Here is a 21,990-nt window from a genome sequence, read left to right as displayed (position 1 = left end):
TGCATGAGAAAATTTTACTTTACATTTCAAAAGTCACAAATTCTGAAATATGTCTCTCAATCTAGGTTTTGCTTAATGAACATCAGTATCTATTGGCAAAGTTTCAGTTACCTATTTAATGGTTGGGAATTCCTAAATTATGTTGCTGATTGTAGAATGACTTCACTATTATTATTTGGAAAATACTGCATTTCAGGCACAAAGAATCCTTAGTTTTAACTGAAATTGCCAGCCAACCTGCCAGAGCTTCTCATCTCATGTAAAAAAAAAGCTACATTGTCCTTCCCAACTTTCTCGAGTAACAATAACAATTAATCAATCTTTGTTTTATAGATACCAGATTAGAATGATTTTATTCTTGTTTTGTTCTGATACATGTTCAAGCATTTAAAAAGTATCCTCCAAAAATGAGGTACAATATGTCAATTAAAATTAACATACATTATTTAAATAACAAGACAGCAGTAACATGGGAGTTTTCTCAGAAGTCTTTTTACACCTTTTATTTCAGTGTCACTTTTCTATTACGGATGCAGCTGTGCGTGCTATTGCACGTAAAGCAATTGAAAAGAATACAGGGGCCAGAGGATTGAGGTCAATCATGGTAAGTTAATATTTATTAAATAGCCTGTACGTAATTAAGGTTGCAGTTGGATTTTGGATATAAAATTTTAAATATTTTAGAACCAAGCTCAAAACTAGTCAAAGTAGATCTCTGAATAATCAGCCACAAAGAGAATCCTGAATGTTTTTCTTGAGTTCTGTTGTAAGATAGTACATCAGACTCGAGCAACGGCCCTACTCAGCAGGATAGATAAACTATCATAAGTTCACCTCGATGAACTTTCATAATTTCATATTTTAATGTATTACATGAAAACGTGTTACATCAATACAAGTAGTGGTTGTTGTTGGAATGGTGTGTGCTAAATTGGGGTTTTAATCATACTACTTGGTATGCACACTCTGACAGAAGCATAAAAAAATTATGGTATGGAAGGAGAAAATTCAACTCATTCGTCATAATCATTTCCTACAGACAAATGCGAGGTATAATGGGTGATACGTGTAATGACACTGGGAGCAACTTGTGCCATCTTTTATGCTTTTCATAAATGACGACGAGGATCCTTGTTGGACAGTGGCAAGTTGCCTATTGATGGGAATTAACGTATGTTAACCTTGTTAACAGCCCAACTTGCCTCATTAATATTCAGCTACCCATCTTATATTCAGATTTTAAATGCATCAAGGGATATGGGGAGAAAGTGGAAAAATGGCATTGAGAGTGAGGATCAATTCTGATCATATTGAGAGTGAACCAGGACCGAAAGGTCAATGGTCTACTCCTTCTCCTGGTTTCTATGTTACCAAACTCAGGAAACAAGCCCAACATTGAGAAAACTTGACAAACCAAGTGAGTTCATGATGGATTTAGGTTGCAATTTGCTCTGAACAATTCTATGTTAGAAACAGGACACCACATCTCAGGGCATGCCCCATGGGCACTGGTCACTTGCATCTTATATAAATAGACATTGACATCTGACATGTGCCAGCCTCTAAAATGCATCTATGAATCTCATGTATCATCTTCGATCACTTTCAGGATGCCTCTTCACTTCAGTGCTTCACATTGGCTACACTAACAACTCTCATTATAATGCTGGAGAAAGAACACTGCACTCAATGACACAACCAACTCATGAACTGGACCAAACTGCATCCCCAGGCTCTTTGATTGCTCTCAGCATTCATTCATTCTGACCTTACTCGGATGCTGACAGCATCCCTGCCTTGCATTGCCTTACACTGCTGATTTGTGCTTGATGTGCTTGATGAGGGCAAAGCGGTAGATGTGATCTATATGGACTTCAGTAAGGCGTTCAACAAGGTTCTCCATGGGAGACTGATTAGCAAGGTTAGAGATCATGGAATACAGAGAGAACTAGCCATTTGGATATAGAACTGCCTCAAAGGTAGAAGACAGAAGGTGGTGGTGGAGAGTTGTTTTTCAGACTGGAAGCCTGTGACCAGTGGAGTGCCACAAGGATCGGTGTTGGGTCCTCTACTTTTTGTCATTTACATAAATGATTTGGATGCAAGCATAAGAGGTACAGTTAGTAAGTTTGCAGATGACACCAAAATTGGAGGTGTAGTGGACAGCAAAGAGGGATACCTCAGATTACAACAGGATATTGACCAGATGGGCCAATGGGCTGAGAAGCGGCAGATGGAGTTTAATACAGATAAATGTGAGGTGCTGCATCTTGGGAAAGCAAATCTTAGCAGGACTTATACACTAAATGGTAAGTTCCTCGGGGGTGTTGTTGAACAAAGAGACTTTGGAGTGCAGGTTCATAGCTCCTTGAAAGTGGAGTTGCAGGTAGATAGGATAGTGAAGAATGCATTTGGTATGCTTTCCTTTATTGGTCGGAGTATTAAGTACAGGAGTTGGGAGGTCATGTTGCAGCTGTACAGGACATTGGTTAGGCCACTGTTGGAATATTGCATGCAATTCTGGTCTCCTTCCCATCGGAAAGATGTTGTGAAAATTGAAAAGGTTCAGAAAAGATTTACAAGGATGTTGCCAGGATTAGAGGATTTGAGCTATAGGGAGAGGCTGAACAGGCTGGGGCTGTTTTCCCTGGAGCGTCAGAGGCTGAGGGGTGACCTTATAGAGGTTTACAAAATTATGAGGGGCATGGATAGGATAAATAGACTAAGTCTTTTCCCTGGGATCGGGGAGTCTGGAAATAGAGGGCATAGATTTAGGATGAGAGGGGAAAGATATAAAAAAAACCTAAGGGGCAACGTTTTCACACAGAGGGTGGTACGTGTATGGAAGGAGCTGCCAGAGGAAGTGGTGGAGGCTGGTACAATTGCAACATTTAAGAGGCATTTAGATGGGTATATGAATAGGAAGGGTTTGGAGGGATATGGGCCAGGTGCTGGCAGGTGGGATTAGATTGGGTTGGGATATCTGGTCGGCAAGGACGGGTTGGACCGAAGGGTCTGTTTCCATGCTGTACATCTCTATAACTGTATGACTCTATGTAGAGGGTTCGGTGTTGGACTGAGGTGGATAAACTTTAAACCCATACAACACCAGGTTATACTCCAAACGATTTATTTGGAAGCACTAGCTTTTGGTGTGCTGCTCCTTCATTGGTAGTTGTGAAGCAGTATCATAAGGCAGAATTTATGGCAAAAGATAATGTGTCATGCAACTGAAATGATATATTAAATAATCCTCCACTGTTGATAAGTCTTTCACCTTTTAGAATGGGTTGCAGGTTTCGGTTCATTAATATATAAATCCCAGATTTACATATTACTCAAGTCACATTCTCAAGATAACTTAACGTTTTATAAAAAAAAGGTGACATTTCAGCTCAGACAATGCATTAAAGATGTGAGGTTACAGTCTGTCCATATCCCAATCTTGAGTCAGACTGGTTCTATTTCCAAAGTGGAACTTATAAAATATTACATGGATTGATTGCCTGCATTGACTGCCTGCAGGTTATGCATTTTTTGAACAAAATAGAATGTATCTACAAATATAATTCTGCAAATACAAATTCACCCCATAGACCTATATGTGAGTGCTCGTGCAGGAGAGAGAGAGAGAGAGAGAGAGAGAACGAGAGAAAGAGAAAGAGAGAGAGCGTGTGCATGTGTGTGTGCGTGTGTGAGTGCACTCTCCTACACGTGCACACACATATGGGATGAATTTATATTTGCAAAATTATATTTGCAGATACGTACTATTTTGCTCAAAAATACACAACCTGCAGGCAGTTAATGCAGGCAGTCAATTTATGTAATATTTTGTAAATTCCTACTTTGGAAATAGAACCAGTCTGACTCAAGATTGGGATATAGACAGACTGTAACCTGACACCTTTAATTCATTGCCTTAGCTGAGATGTCACCTTTCTTTTTATAATACCTTAAGTTATCTTAAGAATGTGACTTAAAGAAATTCTGGGATTTAACATTTAATGAACCGAAAACTGCAATCCATTCTAAAAGATGAAAGACTTATCAACAGTGGAGGTTTGTTTAATATATCATTTCAGCTGCATGACACTGTAATCTTTTGCCATAAATTCTGTCTTCTGATCCTGCTTCCCAACTACCTGATGAAGGAGCAGCACTCTGAAATTTTTGTGCTTTGCCTTTTCAAACAAAGATAAAGGCTAATTTTGTTGCTGTCTTACCTTGCTGGTTAGTGCAGAAATAAAACCAAGAAACCTGTCATCAGGCTGCAGTTAAGTCAAAGTGGATAGCATTTGCTGAGGGGACTGAGTACAATAGATCAAGGGCAACCTCTGATACCAGTCCAAGCCTCACTCTGAACAATCTGAGTCTGGATCATCTCCTCGCAAGTTTTTCATATTTATTCACAGGATGTGAACGTTGTTGGCTAAGCCAGCATTTATTACCCATCTTTAATTGCTCACAGGGCAGTTGAGAGTCAACATTGCTGTATGTCTGGAGTCATATGTAGATTAGACCAGGTAAGTTTCCTTCCTTAAAGGAGACCAGTGAATCAGGTGGGAGTTACCCCCAGCAATCGGCAACAACTTCATAGTCATCATTGAACTCCAAACTGTTTTTAGTATTAAATCAATTTCCACCATGTGCAATGGCAGGATTTGAACCAGATCCCCTGATTATTTAGCTAGTTCTCTGGGTTAACAATCTCTTGATAACACTAATCATCCATAGTCTCCCCTTGTGAAAAGCCAAATGACGGGCAGGATATCAAATGTATTTATTCTTTCTGTCTTGTTGATGACTGTTTTCTTTCTGGAATGACAGAAAGGCAGGTATTAACCAAAAATATAAAAACATACAGGAAATATTTATTTAGATGTTTAAAAAGAAAAAAATTAACTGAGTAAGTGTTGGCCCTGTAGGAGATGAGTCTGGGGAATTAGTAATGGTAGATAAAAATGGCAGATGAATTGATTAGATGTTTTGCATTGATCTTCACTGGAGAAAATACAAATCACATCCTGGAAATAGCTGTAAATCAGAAATTGAAAGGGAGGGAGCAACTCAAGAAAATTACAATTCACAGGGTAATATTGCTGAGTAAATTGTTGGAATTGCAAGTTGGCGAGTTGCCAGGTTCTGATTAATCTTGTTAAAAGAAGTAACAAGTGAAACAGTTGATGAATTAATTTTAATTTTCTAAAACTCAATGAATTCTGGGACAGTTCTTTTAACAAGTTGCTCATGTAACTCCTTCATTCAAAAAGCAGGAGACGATAGGCCCATTAGCTTAACACCAATCATTGGGAAATTGGTATTATTAAGTTGCAATTAAAAGTATTATAACAGGGCACTTGGATAAGGTCAAGGTAATCAGGCAAAGCCATAATGGTTTTGTCAAGATAAAATTGTGTCTATTTTATTATGGTTCTTTGTAGAAGTAACTTGTAATGGCGGCACAGTGGCTCAGTGGTTAGCACTGCCGCATCACAGTTCCAGGGACCCACGTTCGATTCCGGCCTTGGGTGATTGTCTGAGTGGAGTTTGCATGTTCTCCCTGAGTCTGCATGGGTTTGCTCTGGGTGCTCCGGTTTTCTCCCACAGTCCAAAGATGTGCACATCAGGTGAATTGGCCGTGCTAAATTGCACATAGTGTTAGGTGCATTAGTCAAGGGGAATGGGTCTGGGTGGGTTACTCTTCGGAGGGTCGATGTGGACTTGTTGGGCCGAAGGGCCTATTTCCATACTGTAAGGAATCTAATCTAAGCTAAAGGGGAACCATTTGATGTATTGTACTTAGATTTCTGGAAGACATAAGGTGTCATATCAAATAAAAGTTCATGATGCTAGGTGCAACATATTGGCTTAGATTGAAGATTGGCTGGTTCACAGGAATCAGAGAGTAGGAATAAATGGATCTTTTTCAGGCTGAATGGTGTGCCACGGGAGTTGATGCTGGGGCCTCACTCTGCAATTTATATGAATGATTTGAATGAAGACACCAAAGGTATGGTAGATAAATTTGCTGAAGACACAAACTTAGGTCGGTAGGAAATTGAGTTATGAAGAGAACACAAGGAGACTACAACGTGATATGGGTATGTTAAGAGAGTGGGCAAAGACCTGGTTAGTGGAGTATAGTGTAGGAAAGTGGATATTTGTCCATTTTGTCACAAAGAATAAAAATAAGCATATTATCTAAATGGTGAGAGATTACAGAGCTCTGCGATGCAGAGAGACCTAGGTACCTTCTTGCATGAAATATAGATGGTTAGTATGCAGATACAGCAAATAACCAGGAAATCTAATAAAATGCATGGGGATTTGAATGTAAGGATTGGGAGATTATGCTTTAGTTATACAGGATGTTGGTGATACAGCATTTAGAGTACTGTGTACAATACTGGTCACCGTACTTACAAAGGATGTTAATGTTTTGGAAGAATTTCGGAGAAAGTTTCCTAGACTAATACCTGGAATGAGCAGCTTGCCTTCTGAGAAAAGGCTGGACAGAATAGGCCTGCATCCCCTGAAGTTTAAAATAGTCAGAGGTGACTTAACTGAAACATGTAAGATCATGAGGGGACTTGACTAGGTGGATGTGGAAAGAATGTTTGCTCTTATAAGAGAATCCAGAGAGATCATAGTTTAAAAATAAGGAGTCATCCATTTAAGACAGCAATGAGGATTTTTGTTTCTCCCAGAGGGTTTGCGTTTTTGGAATTCCCATCCTCAAAGATAACAGTTGTTTCAGGAAGAAGTAGATACATTGTTGATTACGAAGGGATGAAAGATTTTTGAGGATATTCAAGAATGTAGAGTTGAGGTTAGAAGTAGAAAAAACCCCCAGAAATTGCCGGAAAAGCTCAGCAGGTCTGGCAGCATCTGTGGAGAGAAATCAGAGTTAATGTTTTGGATTGAATGACCCTTCCCCAGATACTTCACTCAACCTAAAATGTTAACTTTGATTTCTGTTCACAGATGCTGAGTTTTATGAGCAATTTTGATTTTTGTCTCTGATTTACAGCATCCACGGTTCTTTCAGTTTTTTATGAGGTTAAAATCAGACCAGCCAAGATATTTTTCAATGAAGGATTAGGCTGTACTGTTCCTTGTTCGTGTATTTGTTGTTTGTATTACATCAGATGAAAGTGGGTGTCACAGCTTTTCCTGTTGATGCAGGTGGGGAGCTGTCCCAAGTGAATGAGTAAGTAGCTCAGAAGGCATGCAGTACAGAAAGTATGCAAGGTTAGCAGTGTAGGTGTGTGTAGGGTGAGTGGTGACAGCAAGTGGGTAAGATTGTGCAGGCAGTAGTGAGAGTGATAGACTGTATTGCTGTGTGAGGTATTGGAGAGAAGATTGTAGAACTTACACCGGCAGAATGGAGAAGGCCTTCTTCTGAGTGTGCTGGGCATTCCTTCAGATGGTTAAGCATGCTTTAACCCGGGTGCAACCTCAGACCAGGCTGGCATGGTCTGGTGTACATAGAACATTACGGTGCAGCAAATGCCCTTTGACCCTTGATGTTGCCTCCCCTGCTGATCCTGGGGCAGGTGGAATCCTGCATCAGCTTCACCCATCCAGCAGGATTGCAGGATCTGCCCCATAATGTTGGGTGAGGTGCCGATTTCCCCCTGTCTGCCATGACCAGAGCAAATGTTACCAGCTTTACAGGGCATTTCTGAACTGAAAATGCTTATCCAGGTGTACAACAGACTTTTAAAGATAAGGCAGATACAAACAATGCCAAAGGGCATGCAGTCCAGAGTCCTTTATATTTCTCAGTATTGTAACATTTACTTTTTTTTCCCTTTCTTTACCTTGCCTCACATTTCTCTGGATTGAATTCCATTCCACATTCTTCTGCTTATATAACTGCTTATCTTCCTGCAGTTGACACTATTAACCACACCATGAATTTTCTTTCCATCTACAAACTTCTTAATCATGGCCACTACGTCTAAATCTTAATCAAAGATATACACATTGGATCTGAGTAGTGAGGCCTGCACTGCCTAACTGTAAACAGCCTCCCAGTCACAAAACAACTGTCAACAATTCATTATTCATTGGCGGTCCCTCGCAGATGAGGATGACTCTCTTCCGTTCTCAGGGTGAGTCTGTAGGTGTCTGTACAGACCAGGGTGGCTGCCGCAGGCTCTGTTACACTTGGGGCAGGTGGTGGGCACAGGGAGGGAAGGGTAGTGCATCGGTGTGGCAGCCCGCTCCTTTTGCTGTTTTTGCCTGGCTTCCACTTTCTCCAGATGTCAAATCTTGAGATGCTTGATGCCTTTCCAGATGCTCCTCCTCCACTTCGGATGGTCTTGGTCCAAAGATTCCCAGATGCCTGTGGGAATGCCGCATTTTACCAGTGAGGCTTTGAGGGTATCACTGAAGTGCTTCCTCTGTCCATGTGGGGCTCAACTGCAGTTTTGAAGCTGGGAGTAGAGCCATTAAGCCTTACTTGCTGCCACTGAGTAATATTTGGATCCATCTTGCTACTTTCCATTGACTTCTACTTTTCTAAAAATCTGCCATGTGACCCCTGTTAAAATTCACTTAGACTATGTCAAGCACATTACCTTATTCAACAACTTTCTCTATTACCTACTCAAAATATTCAATGAAGTTAATCTGACATGACCTTTGCTTTACAAATCCATGCATATCCAAAATTAATCAATACCTTTCCAAATATTTCCAAACTTTCAAAATTTTGCTTTTTAGCTGATTTTAATCTTCAGTTGATCTTCTAAAATCTGAAAAGAAAATTTCAGGATCTTTCTGGTCATCGTCAGAAATACCAAAGGACTTTATTCTCTTAAACTTTCTAGCCCTTCAGTGAGAACTTCTCTGATTGCCTGTCATTCATTGTCAGTTATTTACTGATCCAGGAAATGAAGATTTAGCCTTCCTTTTAACTTCCGATGGATTGCCAGTTCATGGTTAGATGTTTGCTTCTGCTATGTTTGCTATATGATGTTTGAAGTTTCAGTATAAAGTAAATAGTATAGTGTAATTCTTTTCATTTTTAAGCTCATTTTGACTTCTCTCTTTTGGCATATCTGTTGTTGCCATTTTAAAGTTTACAGATTTATCGCTGTACGGAACATTAACACCAAAACAAGAAGTAGTAATGATGTCACATTTGCATTGCTATTATTTTCATGTGATTTGGAAAAAGAAACTGGTGGAATTAACTGAAGTTTGGATATAAGTAATACCTCTTTGCTGTGTAAAGCAGTTTTTTCTGTGTTTGTTTTCTTAGTTTGTTCTCAAATCACTTCCTTAAATTGGAGCCATCTTTCACCATTTTAAGCTGCCAATCTTTGAGTCAGAGAGAAGTATGGTACCTGTGTGTGCTTCGCCACAAGTTCCTTGCTTTTAGTTTTGGTTTCAGCACTTTAGTCTTGGTAATAGTTATAACTTTAGCTCAGAACTCGGAGAGAATGAAGGATGACTGTTCGGAAAAAGAAGTTCTGCTATATCATTATCACCCATTTTGCATGCCTTCTCCTTGACTTTCCTAGTTTTATTTCTACTTCCAATTGATCTGAATTAACTCAAATTACCATTCATTGATTGAAAATTTGCCACTGCTCAAAGGGCAAGCAGCCTGTTTATTTCTAGAAGCAAATGCATTTTCCTTTTTTTATTTTTCTTTTTTTAACCTGTTCTACAAAAGTAAAATACTGTCAACTTTTGAAGGTTGTCTAAGATGTTTTGCTCCCACATTGAACAATGACAAGTTACTGTGCCATGCTGGGCTTAAGGGAAGGAGTAGCATTTCTTCAGCCAATGTCCTTCCATGTTATAGCCTGTGTAGCTTGATTTTTGTAGCTGCAGTTATAGTGATAATCAATCAGACAGGTAACACATTTACAAATGTGAGTTTGTATTTGCATTGCGGTGTCACTGGGCCACTCAGGTATCTTTGGAAGCTATTTTTTTTTAATTTCCCTCCCACAAAATGCAATGTGAATGGCTATTCATGGATGGCAGCATTTGCCCTGGTACACAATTGAGCTTTAAACATGGCAACTGCAGCAGATATCCCAGAAGGTCTTGCTAGTGGTTGATACTCCTGTTATTGAGTACGTGATCATGCAAGTACAGCGCCATAGAGGTAAGGGCCATATACAAAGGAGTGAACAGCAGTGAATTGCATGAGATAACTCCCGAGAATTCAGAGAGAAAAACCCTCCATGAAAATCCTAAAAATGTAAATTTAACCAATTTTTGGTAGACATCAGCCCAACAGCTAAAGTTGCATCTGTGGAGAGAGAAACTGTTAACATTCCATTATTTAATTTCATCAACAATTCATCGAATGAAAGGACACAGTCTTGAAACACTAATTTGATTTTTCTTTTCTGGGAGTGTCAGGAAATTTAATTCTTCAAAGAGTTGCATATGTTGCTGGCAAACTGTTGGAAAAAGCAGATAGATCTCAATACATTGCTGGTCTGGAGTCACATGCCAGGCAGATCAGGTAACAGCAGATTTCTGTCCCTAAAGGACATTAGTGAACCACGTAGTTTTTTTTTGCAATAATCAATGACAGAACCATAAACACCATCACAGAAACTAACTTGCAATTCCAGATTTTATTAATTAATTTAAATTCTACCAGTTAGCTTAAGTTAGAATTGAACCTGTGTCCCTTTAGCTTGGGCTCATGGATTACATGTCCAGTGACATTACCAAATTACCACCATTTCCCCAAATGCTGAGTATTTCCTCCTTTTTTCTGTTGTTATTTCACATTTCCAGCATCAGGAGTGTTTTACTTTTGCACTGTTAAACAGTACTACTTTAATCTTAAGATTTAAGATTCAATCCCAGAAACATTCTTATGTTGTGAACATGCCTCATAAATCCCAATATGATATAACATTTTGACTGACTCCCTTATTCTACATATGCCAGACGCGATTTTGTTTTCACATTGTGATACATTTATTCTGTTTAATTCATTCTTCCTGATCACAAACCAACAGTCAAATAAAGCAATAATGAACCTGCTCTCTAATTTTCACTAATGTTAATTTGAATAAGTGCAAAATATGAAACGTACACGAGGATGAGTTTACTGATTTATTTTCTTTCCGTAAAGGAGGAATTGAGTTTCTCCAGTAACATCCAAAATCAATTTGGTACTCTGATTTTGTGTATTGATCCTATTATCTCAGTAATGTGCAACTACAGCACCATTTTTTAATGAGTGAGGAGTTATCCATCTGTGCTTCTGATGTCACACTTTGTTATCATATTAGTGCTCTTCACTGTCTTGTGAAACAACATAAACTGCATTAAAGTCAGTGTGGGATTATATTTGCCCCTTGAACTCTTTAATTTAATTCTCCCTTCCTCCAAAAAGTGTCCTCCTGCCTCAATACCAGCTGAGAGGTCCCTCGAATATCATAATGTTCACTACTGACTGGATTTTCATAGGATTGACAAGACTGGGTACCTTCAAAACTGGATCCCTACTCCCATTCTAGGTGTCCATTATTTTCACCAATGTGGAAAAAGACAATGAACCCATACACTGCATTTCCGGTTGGCTACACAGTGAGGATAGGCAATTCCTTAACTCTCCAATTTTGGTGTATTTGGGCCAGCTTTTCAGGTGCTTGTGTTTCCCAGCCCATCTGATGAATCAGAGAGGGAACTTTTTTGCTTCCTCCAGCAAGCACTCATCCTAGAATAAATGTCAAGATGGAAATGCCAAACCTGGAAATTTCCTGACTTTTACTTCTTGCCATTAATCAAACCCTATATTCCTTTTATGTCATGAGTAAGATTGGAAACAATATGTAAAAAAGATGGGAATAAACTATCTTGTGCTCCTTGATTCACTGCATTGAAACATTAACCACATATTGTGTTTCAATTTTGGTTTTTGTGGTTAATGCATTTTTTTAATCATTCTTGGGCTGTGGGCATCACTGGGTAAGCCAACATTTATTGTCCATCCCTAATTACCCTGGAGATGGTGGTAGTAAACTGGCACCTTGATCTTCTGCAGCCTTGCAATAGATATTCCTACACTGCTGTTAGGAAGTGAGTTCAAGGATTTGGATCCAACAAAATTAAAGAGACAACAATATGGTTGCAAGTCAGGATGCTGTGTGGTTTGGAGATCTTGCAGGTAAAGGCATTCCTATGTATCTGCTCATTTGGAGAAGTCATGGGTTTTGAAGATACTATCAGAAGGATGAGTTATTGCTGTGCATCTTGTTTGATGGTCCACACAGTTGTCAGTGTGTGTTGGTGGTGAAGGAAATGATGTTGAAGATACCAGTCAAGTGGACCACTTTGTCCTGAATAATGTCAAGTGTCAAGTATTGTTGCAGGTGCACCCATCAATGCAATTGGAAAGTATTATTTCACACTCCTGACTTACACCTTATAGAAGGTGGACATGCACTGAGGAGTCAGGAGGTAAGTTACCTCTGATAGAATCCTTTGCATCCAACCTGCTCTTGTAGCATGGTATTTAATGCTGAGTCAATGGATCTCTCAGAATGTTGACAGTGGGGTTTTCAGCAATGTCAATACCATAGAAAGCCAATTTGTGATGGCTTCATTCTCTTTGGTTTGAGATGGTCATTGTTTGGCACTTTTGTGACACACTGATCTTATTGCTACTTATCAGCTCAAGCCTTGATATTGTCCCAGTTTTGCTACATATGAACAGAAGCTGTTTCAGTACCTGAGGAGTTGCAAATAATGCTGATGATTGCGCCATGATTAGAAAAAAAAATCCAACTTCTATTCTTATGACAGAGGGAAAGCCATTGGTAAAATAGTTCACACTGATGTTTATCTGCAACAAGATGAAAGTAAAACTCCTTAACTGTAAAATCTTTAAACTTGATAAAAGTCTAGCTAAAGTTACAGTTTTGAAGCATAATTTTGTATGTTTTTATTTCAGGAACAATTACTGATGGAACCTATGTACGAGATTCCGAACTCAGATATTGTAGGCTTTCAAGTGGATAAGGATGTTGTTGAGGGTAAGAAGGGTCCCCAGTATGTTAGGTAAGCTTCTGTACTTGCATCATCCAGATTATTGTGATTAGATAATTAGATTAAAAACCCATCTGGTTCACTAGTGTCCTTTAGGAAAGGAAACTGCCATCCTTACCTAGGTCTGGCCTATATGTGGGTCCAGTCTCACAGCAATGTGGTGACTCTTTAACTGCCCTCTGGGCAATTAGGGGTGAGTAATAAATGCTGCGTAGCCAGTGATGCCCTCATCCCGTGAAAGAATAAAGGCGATAAGCAGTGAAAAAATCATTAAGTTACATTAATACTATATGCAACAAATGCAACTTATGCAACAAATTATATTACAAATTCACTGTCAAAATAGTCAGAATACAAGCATCTCAGTTAACTCTGACCTGTATTCCTTACATGTACAATGATTTATTTTGTCTTATGTATTAAGTTAAAGATTACTATTGGTGTCAGCATAGATCATTGACAGCTTTAACATTACACCAAGAGAAAAATTTATGCCAACTTGACTATTGTATTGTTGAACTTCATATTCTAATTGGCAATGCATTCCTTGTAAATTTATTCTGTATATCTTGCTCTCAATGGTCCTATTTCAGAAAACAAGTGTGAGGAGCCCCGACTAATAACACATCACTCTATACTAATGGCAATTGTGTTTTAAGGTGCATTTTCTTAACTTCAACTTTTTATTATTATGTGAACTGAATTACAATAATTGATTCTTACAGAACACCAACAAATGTCGATGACAACCACAAGTTTAGTAGCCACGATCATGGCTGGATTAAAAGAATTGACACCAACAAATGATCAGCCACATACTGAATATTGCTTGGGTACAATAAAAAAATACTGTTTTGGAGGCTGAGCTGAAACAAGAAAAGCTCATTAGTGATCAATAAATGCGAGATGTTGGCACATAGCAGCTGTTCTTAATTTATTTAATCTGGGATGGGCATGAATGGTGTTGTATATAAAGTACTACAAGCTACCTTTAATTCCGTTACTTAAGAAAACCCACAACCAAATACTAAAATAATTACTTAAACGTTATTGCATGTAACAACCAAAATAAGGCACCCCAAGTAAGCAAGTTAAGCCTTACAACCCAACTTAATATTAACCAATTAATGGTGGAATTTAGCTATGATTCCAACCAGCAGCATCTGTTCTGAATGTCCAGGGTTTGATCCTTGTGCAGTGTTGCTTTACAGAGTTCTGCTGCTGAAGAATCCTTATGTTGAATTTTTACTGCATTTTATGTCTTATTAAGTTTGGGGTGTGATGTTATTTATGATACTTCTGAAGTCACTGAGTCTGTAGCTTACTTTCTTATCAGGAGTAGCTTCTCTCTTCTTTGTCACATTCAATGTTAGCTGTCTGTTCACTTCTTGTGTAAGCAATTTTAATTGCTCGTTTGTCACAGGCAAATAGTTATCAAGCAACTGTTAAAACAGATTGTTTCTGTAGCTTAACTCCTTATTTTCCCAGGAATGACTAATTGCTTTCAGTTCTTTTATAATAGTTTGCCCTTGCCCTTTTATTTCAGGGAACAGTTTATTCTAGAAACAGTTATTGCTGATACTTTCAATCCACAAACAGTTATTAAAGTTCTTAAGTTTACAGTATCACAAGGGGGGAGGGGGTGATGAATAATAATGATAAACCTTCCACCTTCCTCAAAAATAATAGTCAAGCATTTCTCCTCTGTATCTGCCAAGAGTAATAAAACAACATTTTATTGATGTACTTTTATTGGCAAATAAGCCAATAAAATATTATTTAAGATAGATTACTTCCAATGTTCAAAACTGTACAACAAATCAGTTTATTTTTCATGACACCATATATGAATTGTAAGTGAAATTATTTTGGTTTATTATTGTATCTTTGGCACCATGTTTAAACAGAAGCATAATTCTATATTAGGAGCAATCTCAAACAATATGATGCTGCGACCCCAAGCAAATATTTTAAAAATGTGTTTACAAACATTGATTGTGTTAATATATTTCATTGTATTAAATGTGCAATGGCATTATGGTAAAAACAAAATAAACATCTAGTTCTTTCTTGCCTCAGGTGGTTTTCAAGATATTTTTAGGTCCATAATTTCACTGCTGGAAGTGTTAAGGGGCAGAACTTGTGATTTTCCATGATCATCGATGTGCCTTGAAGATAGCTTCCCTTATTGAAGTGCATGTGAAAATTTATTTTATTTTAAAAAGTTGACAGGAGTTGTATTCTGAGTTTAGTAAGGACTGATGAATATCCAAGAGTTAATTGGTTGTTACCACAGGTTTAAAGACCAGAAGAAATTGTAACAGGAATAGGCTGCTTGATCTGTTGAGCTAGCTCTTCTAATTCAATAGGATCATGACTGATCCAATATTCCTCAGTCCAATTTCCCGCTTTTTCCCCAGAACCCTTGACTGCCCTACAGATCAACTATCTCAACCTTAATAATACACAAGGACTCTGCCTCCACAGATCTCTGTAACAAGGAGTTCCAAGAACTCTCAACCCTCTAAGAGAAGAAATTCCTTCACATCTCAGTCTTGAATTGGCACCCCTTAATTCTGAGACTAGGCCCTGTGGTCCTAGAGTCCTTCATGAAAGGGAATATCCTCTTAGCATTTACCCTGAATGAATCCTTTATATTTCAACAAATCACCTCTTATTCTTTTGAAAGTAGTAGAGTTACAACTTATTTTGCCTTCGCTCATCAGACAATCCCTCCATACTTGGGGATCCTCCTAATGAACTTTCTCTGAACTGCCTGCAATGAAATAATATCTCCTTAAATAAGGAGAGCAAAACTGCTCACAGCTGTTATTTTTCCAGCTTTACTGCCCATCTCTATTTGCTCAGAAGCCAGCTATGAGCCAACCGCATGAAGTCACATGAAAGCCAGACCAAGATGGAACAGCAGACTTCTTTCCCTAAAGGACATTAGTGAACCAAATGAGTGTTTACAACAATCCGTGATTATGTGCTTGCGAATCGTTTAACTCCAGATCTTGTAAAAATTGAAGTCAAATTATACCATTTGCCATTCCCCAGAACATTAGACTGGAATTCTAGATTACTAGTCCATTATCACTATGACAACACTGTTTCACAAGTTGGGAGATTTTTGGAGCATAAAAGAGAGAGAGAAGAGGCAGTCTGACTGGGATTTGCAGCATCTGGTTGGCATGGATGATTTGGACCGAAGGGTCTGTTTCCGTGCTGTACATCTCTATGACTCTATTACTCTGGATTTTGGGGTGGAATGCCGCAAAATAACAACTGATTCAACTTGTATTATTACGGGTTCACAGCATTGTTACAGTGCAGTAGGAGGCAGTGTGGGTCATGTGGCTTATAGTGTCTGCATTGACTCTCTGAGCATTTTGATATGCAGCTAATTTTGTGGCTTTCACCCATAACCCTGTACATTGGTCCAATTTTAGCATTCATTCCATTGTCCTCTTGAAAGCTTCAATTGAACTACTTCAAGATGGTGCATTCCATACCTTAATTATTTGTTGTGTGAAAAAGCTCTTTCTCATCTTACTTTCTTTTGAAAAACATCAGAATTCCCCCAGTTCTTTATCTATCTATGAATGGAAATGATTTCTCCATATCCACTCTACTCAGAATGCTCATGATTTTGAAACTTGTATCAAATCACCCTTAGCTCTTTCCTCCAAGAGAAATGTCCAAATTCTCCAATATTTCCTCATAACTGAATGGTCTCATCCATGGAAACATTCTTGTAAACCTGTCTTTCACTCTATTCACTGGATTTACATCCTTACTACACTGTGGCAGCCAGAATTAATCAGTTTCTTTATAAGTTCATCAATAATTTCACTGTCCTTTTATTCTATGTCCCTATTCATGAAGCTGAGAATATTGTATGCTTTATTTACAACTCTCTGTACTTGTCCTACTACCTTTAATGACTTATGTACATGCACCCAGGTCTCTCTTCTCCTGCACATTTGATAGAATAATACCTTGTGCTTTTCCTCACACTTCTCAGTATTGAACTTTATCTGCCACTCCATTGAGGTGTTAATGTCCTTTTCAAGTTCTCCTCACAGTTTAAAGTTAAAAATCACACAACCCACTGATGTTAAAAATCACACAGCACCTGGTTATAGCCCTACAGGTTTGTTTAGAAGCACTAGATATTGGACGCTGCTCCTGAGCAGCGGTCCAATAGCCAGTGCTTCTAAATAAGCCTGTTGGACTATAACCAGGTGTTGCGTGATTTTTAACTTTGTCCACCCCAGTCCAACACCGACACCTCCAAATCCTTACAGTTTATAATTCTCCCAGTAAGGAGCACAGACAGTATGTATGAGACTTCAACAGAGAGAGATGGAAGGCCGAATAAATATAATCTTATCACTCTGTCCCTTCTGACTTCCTAAATTGTCACACAATACTTCACGGGCACTAAAAATTAAAATATGACACTGAAAGTGTTTAGGTTAAGTGCCCAACGTCTTGCTCAGAGAAGTAGCTTTTAAGACGTGTCTTACAAAAGTAAAATGAGACATAGAGAAGTTCACAGTTTAGGGCCCAGCAGTAGGCTCATTCAGCATTTGTAGAACAATTAAAGTTGAGAGTGCTCAAGAGATCAGAATTAGAAAAATGCAGAAAAAAAAATCCATTATCTTGGATGATGGTATGACTGGAGGAGATTACAGAAATACAGGTGGGGTCACTCTTAATGAAGTTTTACCCTAACTTCACTTCATCTCTGCAGTTGGTGCACTTTCTGTTCATCCTATTTGGTCCCTGCAAGTTCAATCTTTACTATTAAAATATCACCAATGAAAGAACAGCAGTTTGAGGCCAATTTAGTTTGGGATGGAGTGGAGGGGGGGAGATCATAGAACTGAAAATGATCCTTTTTTGTGAGTGGTCCTTGTAAGTATACTGTTCAGGGGGTTTTGGGCAATGTAACTGGATGGTGCTAATAAAGGTCTTCCAAATCTTGGAAATAAACCTTCAGTATATATGGCAAAAGAAATTGGTGGAGAATGAAGGATTTTCTGGAATACATTACCCCACTCAGAATGATCCAGTATCCTCAAAATGCTAAAGAAGTGACAGAGTCAGAACCACCTGAAAATTGTAGATCACTGCTTTTTGGTGATTCTCGGTAATGATAACAGAGCCATCCTATAACAGACAAGCGAAATTGTCTAAGTATAACTTAAGTTTTTTAAAGTTAAGTAATTTCCTTGGAATTCCAGATAGTATGAAAAAGGAGGCCCGAGTACAGTAACTTTGGAAAATGGGCAGAAGGAATGTTGGAGTAAGACTTTAAAATGTACGAGCAGAAGTTGATCTAAGAATCTTCAACTTTACTACTTTCATTTTTCCCCATAACCCTTGATTACCTTATTAAAGATGAAATTGTCTGTATCAGCTCTGAATACACTTCATGATGGAATCTCTACAGCCTTCTTTGGTAAAGAACTCTTCAAATTCACTCCCCTCTGAGAGAAGAAATTCCTCCTCATTTCTATTTTAACCAGGTGACCCCATATTCTGAGATTATGCCCTCTGGTCCTCATCTGTCCAATAAGGGGATACAATCTCTCAAAACCTACCCTCCAAAAATCTTATGCTTTTCAATAAAATCACCTCTCACTCTTCTAAACTGCAATCAGTACAATCCCAAGCTACTCAACCTCTACTCCCAAGAAAATCCCTTCTTACCTGGGTAAATCCAGGAGGAAAAGAGGAATGTGGACGGGTCAAATGAGCCAATTTAGTGCAGATTTTACTGATGAGCAGGTCACTAAAGTAATCAAGAGATGACCATGAGGAATAAATACGCGACATCAGCATCTCAATGAGGGAGAGGATTCATGAATACCTGCAATAGCTTCATTAGGGCAGCATACAATTTTAGTAGATATGGTTCCTTCAGTTCCAATCACCAATCAACCACAAGAGAAATTTTGTATATAACACAGATGGGAGCAAATTAGAGATAGGGAGAGTGAAGCCCAAAAATTGCCAATAGGGAATGTTATAGTCCATATCCATTTATGGGCTAGCCCTAACAATGAGAAACAAGTTTAGGGATTAATATCATAAATAAGACAAGAGTATTGGCAAGTTCCTGAAGGAAATAAATCATTTGGCCAACTGTAAGTGGAAAAAATTATATTTAATACAATTGCTGCTTATACTTGTTACTTAATGCTGATAGTAATAGCCAAATCCATCACCTTGGACTGGTCAAAGAATGGAGTATAAAGTCCAATTTCCTGGAGTGTGTGCAGCACATAAGCAGGTTTGCAGTAATAGAAACAGCAGTGATTCCTGGTGAAGAACTTTGTGCTTATTGGTGCTACCCTATTAGAACAGAAGCAAAGGCAGCACTGCAGCAATAGTTAAAGAACCACTGGAGACAGGGGTATTGCAAGTGACAACTTCCACAACTAATTCACCTGTGTAGCCAGTCTTGAAACAGGACAGAACATGTCAGTTAGAGTTATCATTTGTTACATCGTTTGTTCCAAACCCCACTACAGTCTTTCATGAGCTAGTCACTATAGAATATTAACAGCTTGACACACTGCCAATGAACTCTGAGCTTTTCTTAGGCTCCTGACTCATAGGACAAATTTGTTTTCACCATAAGGAAGAAGTAGTACACATGGATCCAAGGTGTGCAGAAATTTCACAAAACTCCATGTATATTCTGCCACAAAATGAATGGGGTCCTGGCAACCAAGGACACAACCACAAAAAAAGGTTTTGGGATGAACACCTGACAGGTATGTCAGGAACACACAGCATATATTGCTTTTCTTTTCATTAACTACATCTCTTTGACGATACGAACTGCCTTTAATTTAAAACTCTCTAACCATCTAATTTCTCCCATCTCTGACAGCCCCTTGAACAAGACCTCTGGAGGTACACTTGTGAAGGCTGTCCTTCCAACCCTCCGCCAGTGAAGAGGCATTTAATGCAGTGAGTAATCTGTCTAGAGTAGTTCAAGGTCACATTCTAATGAGCACAACTGTAATGAGCCATCAGCTAGAGGAGGAAGAACAGCTAAGTTCTTGGATACTTGGAGGATTACTGGAGGTCCCTGCTGAGCTCGGTCTAATCTCAATGGTAGTGAGCTGACAGAGATACATGGACATATAGGGGAATTTCTAGCAGGGGTGCCAGCAATCAAGTGTGGACTGGAGCGACGATGGCTGTGCACTTCTGTCTGATGCCAGGGCTCTGTCCTATGATCACAAAGCTCCCTCCATTACATGGGTGACAGCCAGGATGGACAGAGTCAGGACTAGCAGAACAAACAGTTTTTACTGGATATGTGGGGACCCACACTCCATCATTTGAGTTACAGGCTAATTCATTCACTGGCTAGTTGAGCAAGGTCTAAGAGACCCTGACATTTCTTCAGGTGCCCCATTCTCTCAAAGGATGAGGGAAGTGTTATTGATCATCAACGGGGAGTAGGAAACACAGACATTGTAATCTCAAAACACCAGAGGTGCCCTGCTACACCATCTCCTCTCAAACAGGAACCCAAACACTTCTATCTGATCAGTAGCCTTGTCAAAAGAGACCAGCATTGTGACATCTGTCACCCTATATGATCATGGTTGATCATCCACTGCAATGCCTTTTCTCCCCCGCATTATCCCCAAACACTTCCATCTGATCAGGACATGAAAGTTACACTTACACCTTTGCCGAAGACTCCCGAGCAGGCCAGAAGCCCCTTGGGCCAAGACCACTTGAGGAACCCCACCAAATAAGGCAAGCCAGCAAAGCAGTCAGCAAGCTTCTTCAAACTCAGTAGCGGTTATTGAGATGGCTCTTGGACGTAGCTGCGGGAAAAGAAAGATTAAAAAGCATTAAAGTCATGTTTGATGGACGGAAGTATGCAGAAGTACGCTATTCAGCCTTTCAAGCCTGCTCTGTATTATGGACCAGGCCAGACCCCTCAAAACATTTTAAGCAGTTAGCCCATACTGCAACTTTGCTCTTTGTTTTCGCTAGTGTATAGTGGACATTCCTGGAGTGAATTAGCTGTTCTGACTGCCATGTTTTGAACAAACAGAATTTATTCACAAAATTACAGAATGAAACACAAAGAACAGAAAATAGAACACCGGATAACTTATCCAAAACCTGACAGACTATCCCAACTTAATGATGCTGTTCTGAAAATACTTGCAACAGCCCCAATAAACACAAAGAGTAAACATGAAACAAACCAAAGATTGAAGCTAGAGAGACAAAGCACCCAAGTGGATCTGCCCCAGCAGTCTTTTTTCACACACACTACTGCTGAATTGAATCAAAAACTGAAATCTAAACAAAGGCTAGCTACACAGCTAGCTGACCACTACCCTTTGATTATACCTCTTTTTAAGACATGAAAGTCTTAGGCCGGGGATATTATCTGTTAGGGGTAAACAAAAAGAGCCCCAGTAAACCTTTCAAACCCAGTCTACTTGGAGTCTGGCCAATTACCCACTTTCTGAAAAATGATTCAAGGGCATACCAGTCTTGTAAAAAGAAACCAGCATTGTGACATCTGTCACCCTATGTGATCATGGTTGATCATCCACTGCAATGCCTTTTCTCCCCCACACTATCCCCATATCCCTTTAAATTGCTAAAATTTAGAAATCTGTCAATTTCTACCTTAAATATACCTAATGATGGATCTTCCACAGCCTTCTATGGTGTAAATTCCAACTCACAATGCCCAGAGTACAAAAAGAATCCTCTCATCTTGGTTCCACATTGGCTTCTCTTTTATGTTGGAATTGTATCCTCCTGGTTCTATACTCCACAACAGGGAAACTATCTTAGCGTCATAGAGCTATACAGCATGGAATCAGACACTTCGGTCCAACTTGTCCAAGTCAACCAGACGTCCTAAATTAATCAAGTCCCATTTGC

General features: G+C 39.0%; 1 protein-coding gene across 3 annotated transcripts in view; it reads left to right on the top strand.

The window, feature by feature from the left end:
- The window catches only part of LOC122559500 (ATP-dependent Clp protease ATP-binding subunit clpX-like, mitochondrial), a 58,960-nt gene extending 43,855 nt beyond the window's left edge, over window positions 1-15,105 (top strand). For all 3 annotated transcript variants that reach the window (XM_043709058.1, XM_043709068.1, XM_043709048.1), the window contains exons 11-13: window positions 512-604; window positions 12,947-13,053; window positions 13,767-15,105. In XM_043709058.1, coding sequence (XP_043564993.1) covers window positions 512-604; window positions 12,947-13,053; window positions 13,767-13,848 — 282 coding nt within the window. In that variant the 3' untranslated portion in view covers window positions 13,849-15,105. The remainder of the gene's footprint in view (window positions 1-511; window positions 605-12,946; window positions 13,054-13,766) is intronic.
- The last annotated feature ends 6,885 nt before the right edge of the window (window positions 15,106-21,990 follow it).

Source organism: Chiloscyllium plagiosum, chromosome 2, assembly GCF_004010195.1.
Source record: "Chiloscyllium plagiosum isolate BGI_BamShark_2017 chromosome 2, ASM401019v2, whole genome shotgun sequence".
NCBI lineage: Eukaryota > Metazoa > Chordata > Chondrichthyes > Orectolobiformes > Hemiscylliidae > Chiloscyllium > Chiloscyllium plagiosum.
The sequence above is the reverse complement of the archived record's forward strand: the minus strand, read 5'-3'. Positions and strand labels throughout refer to the sequence as shown.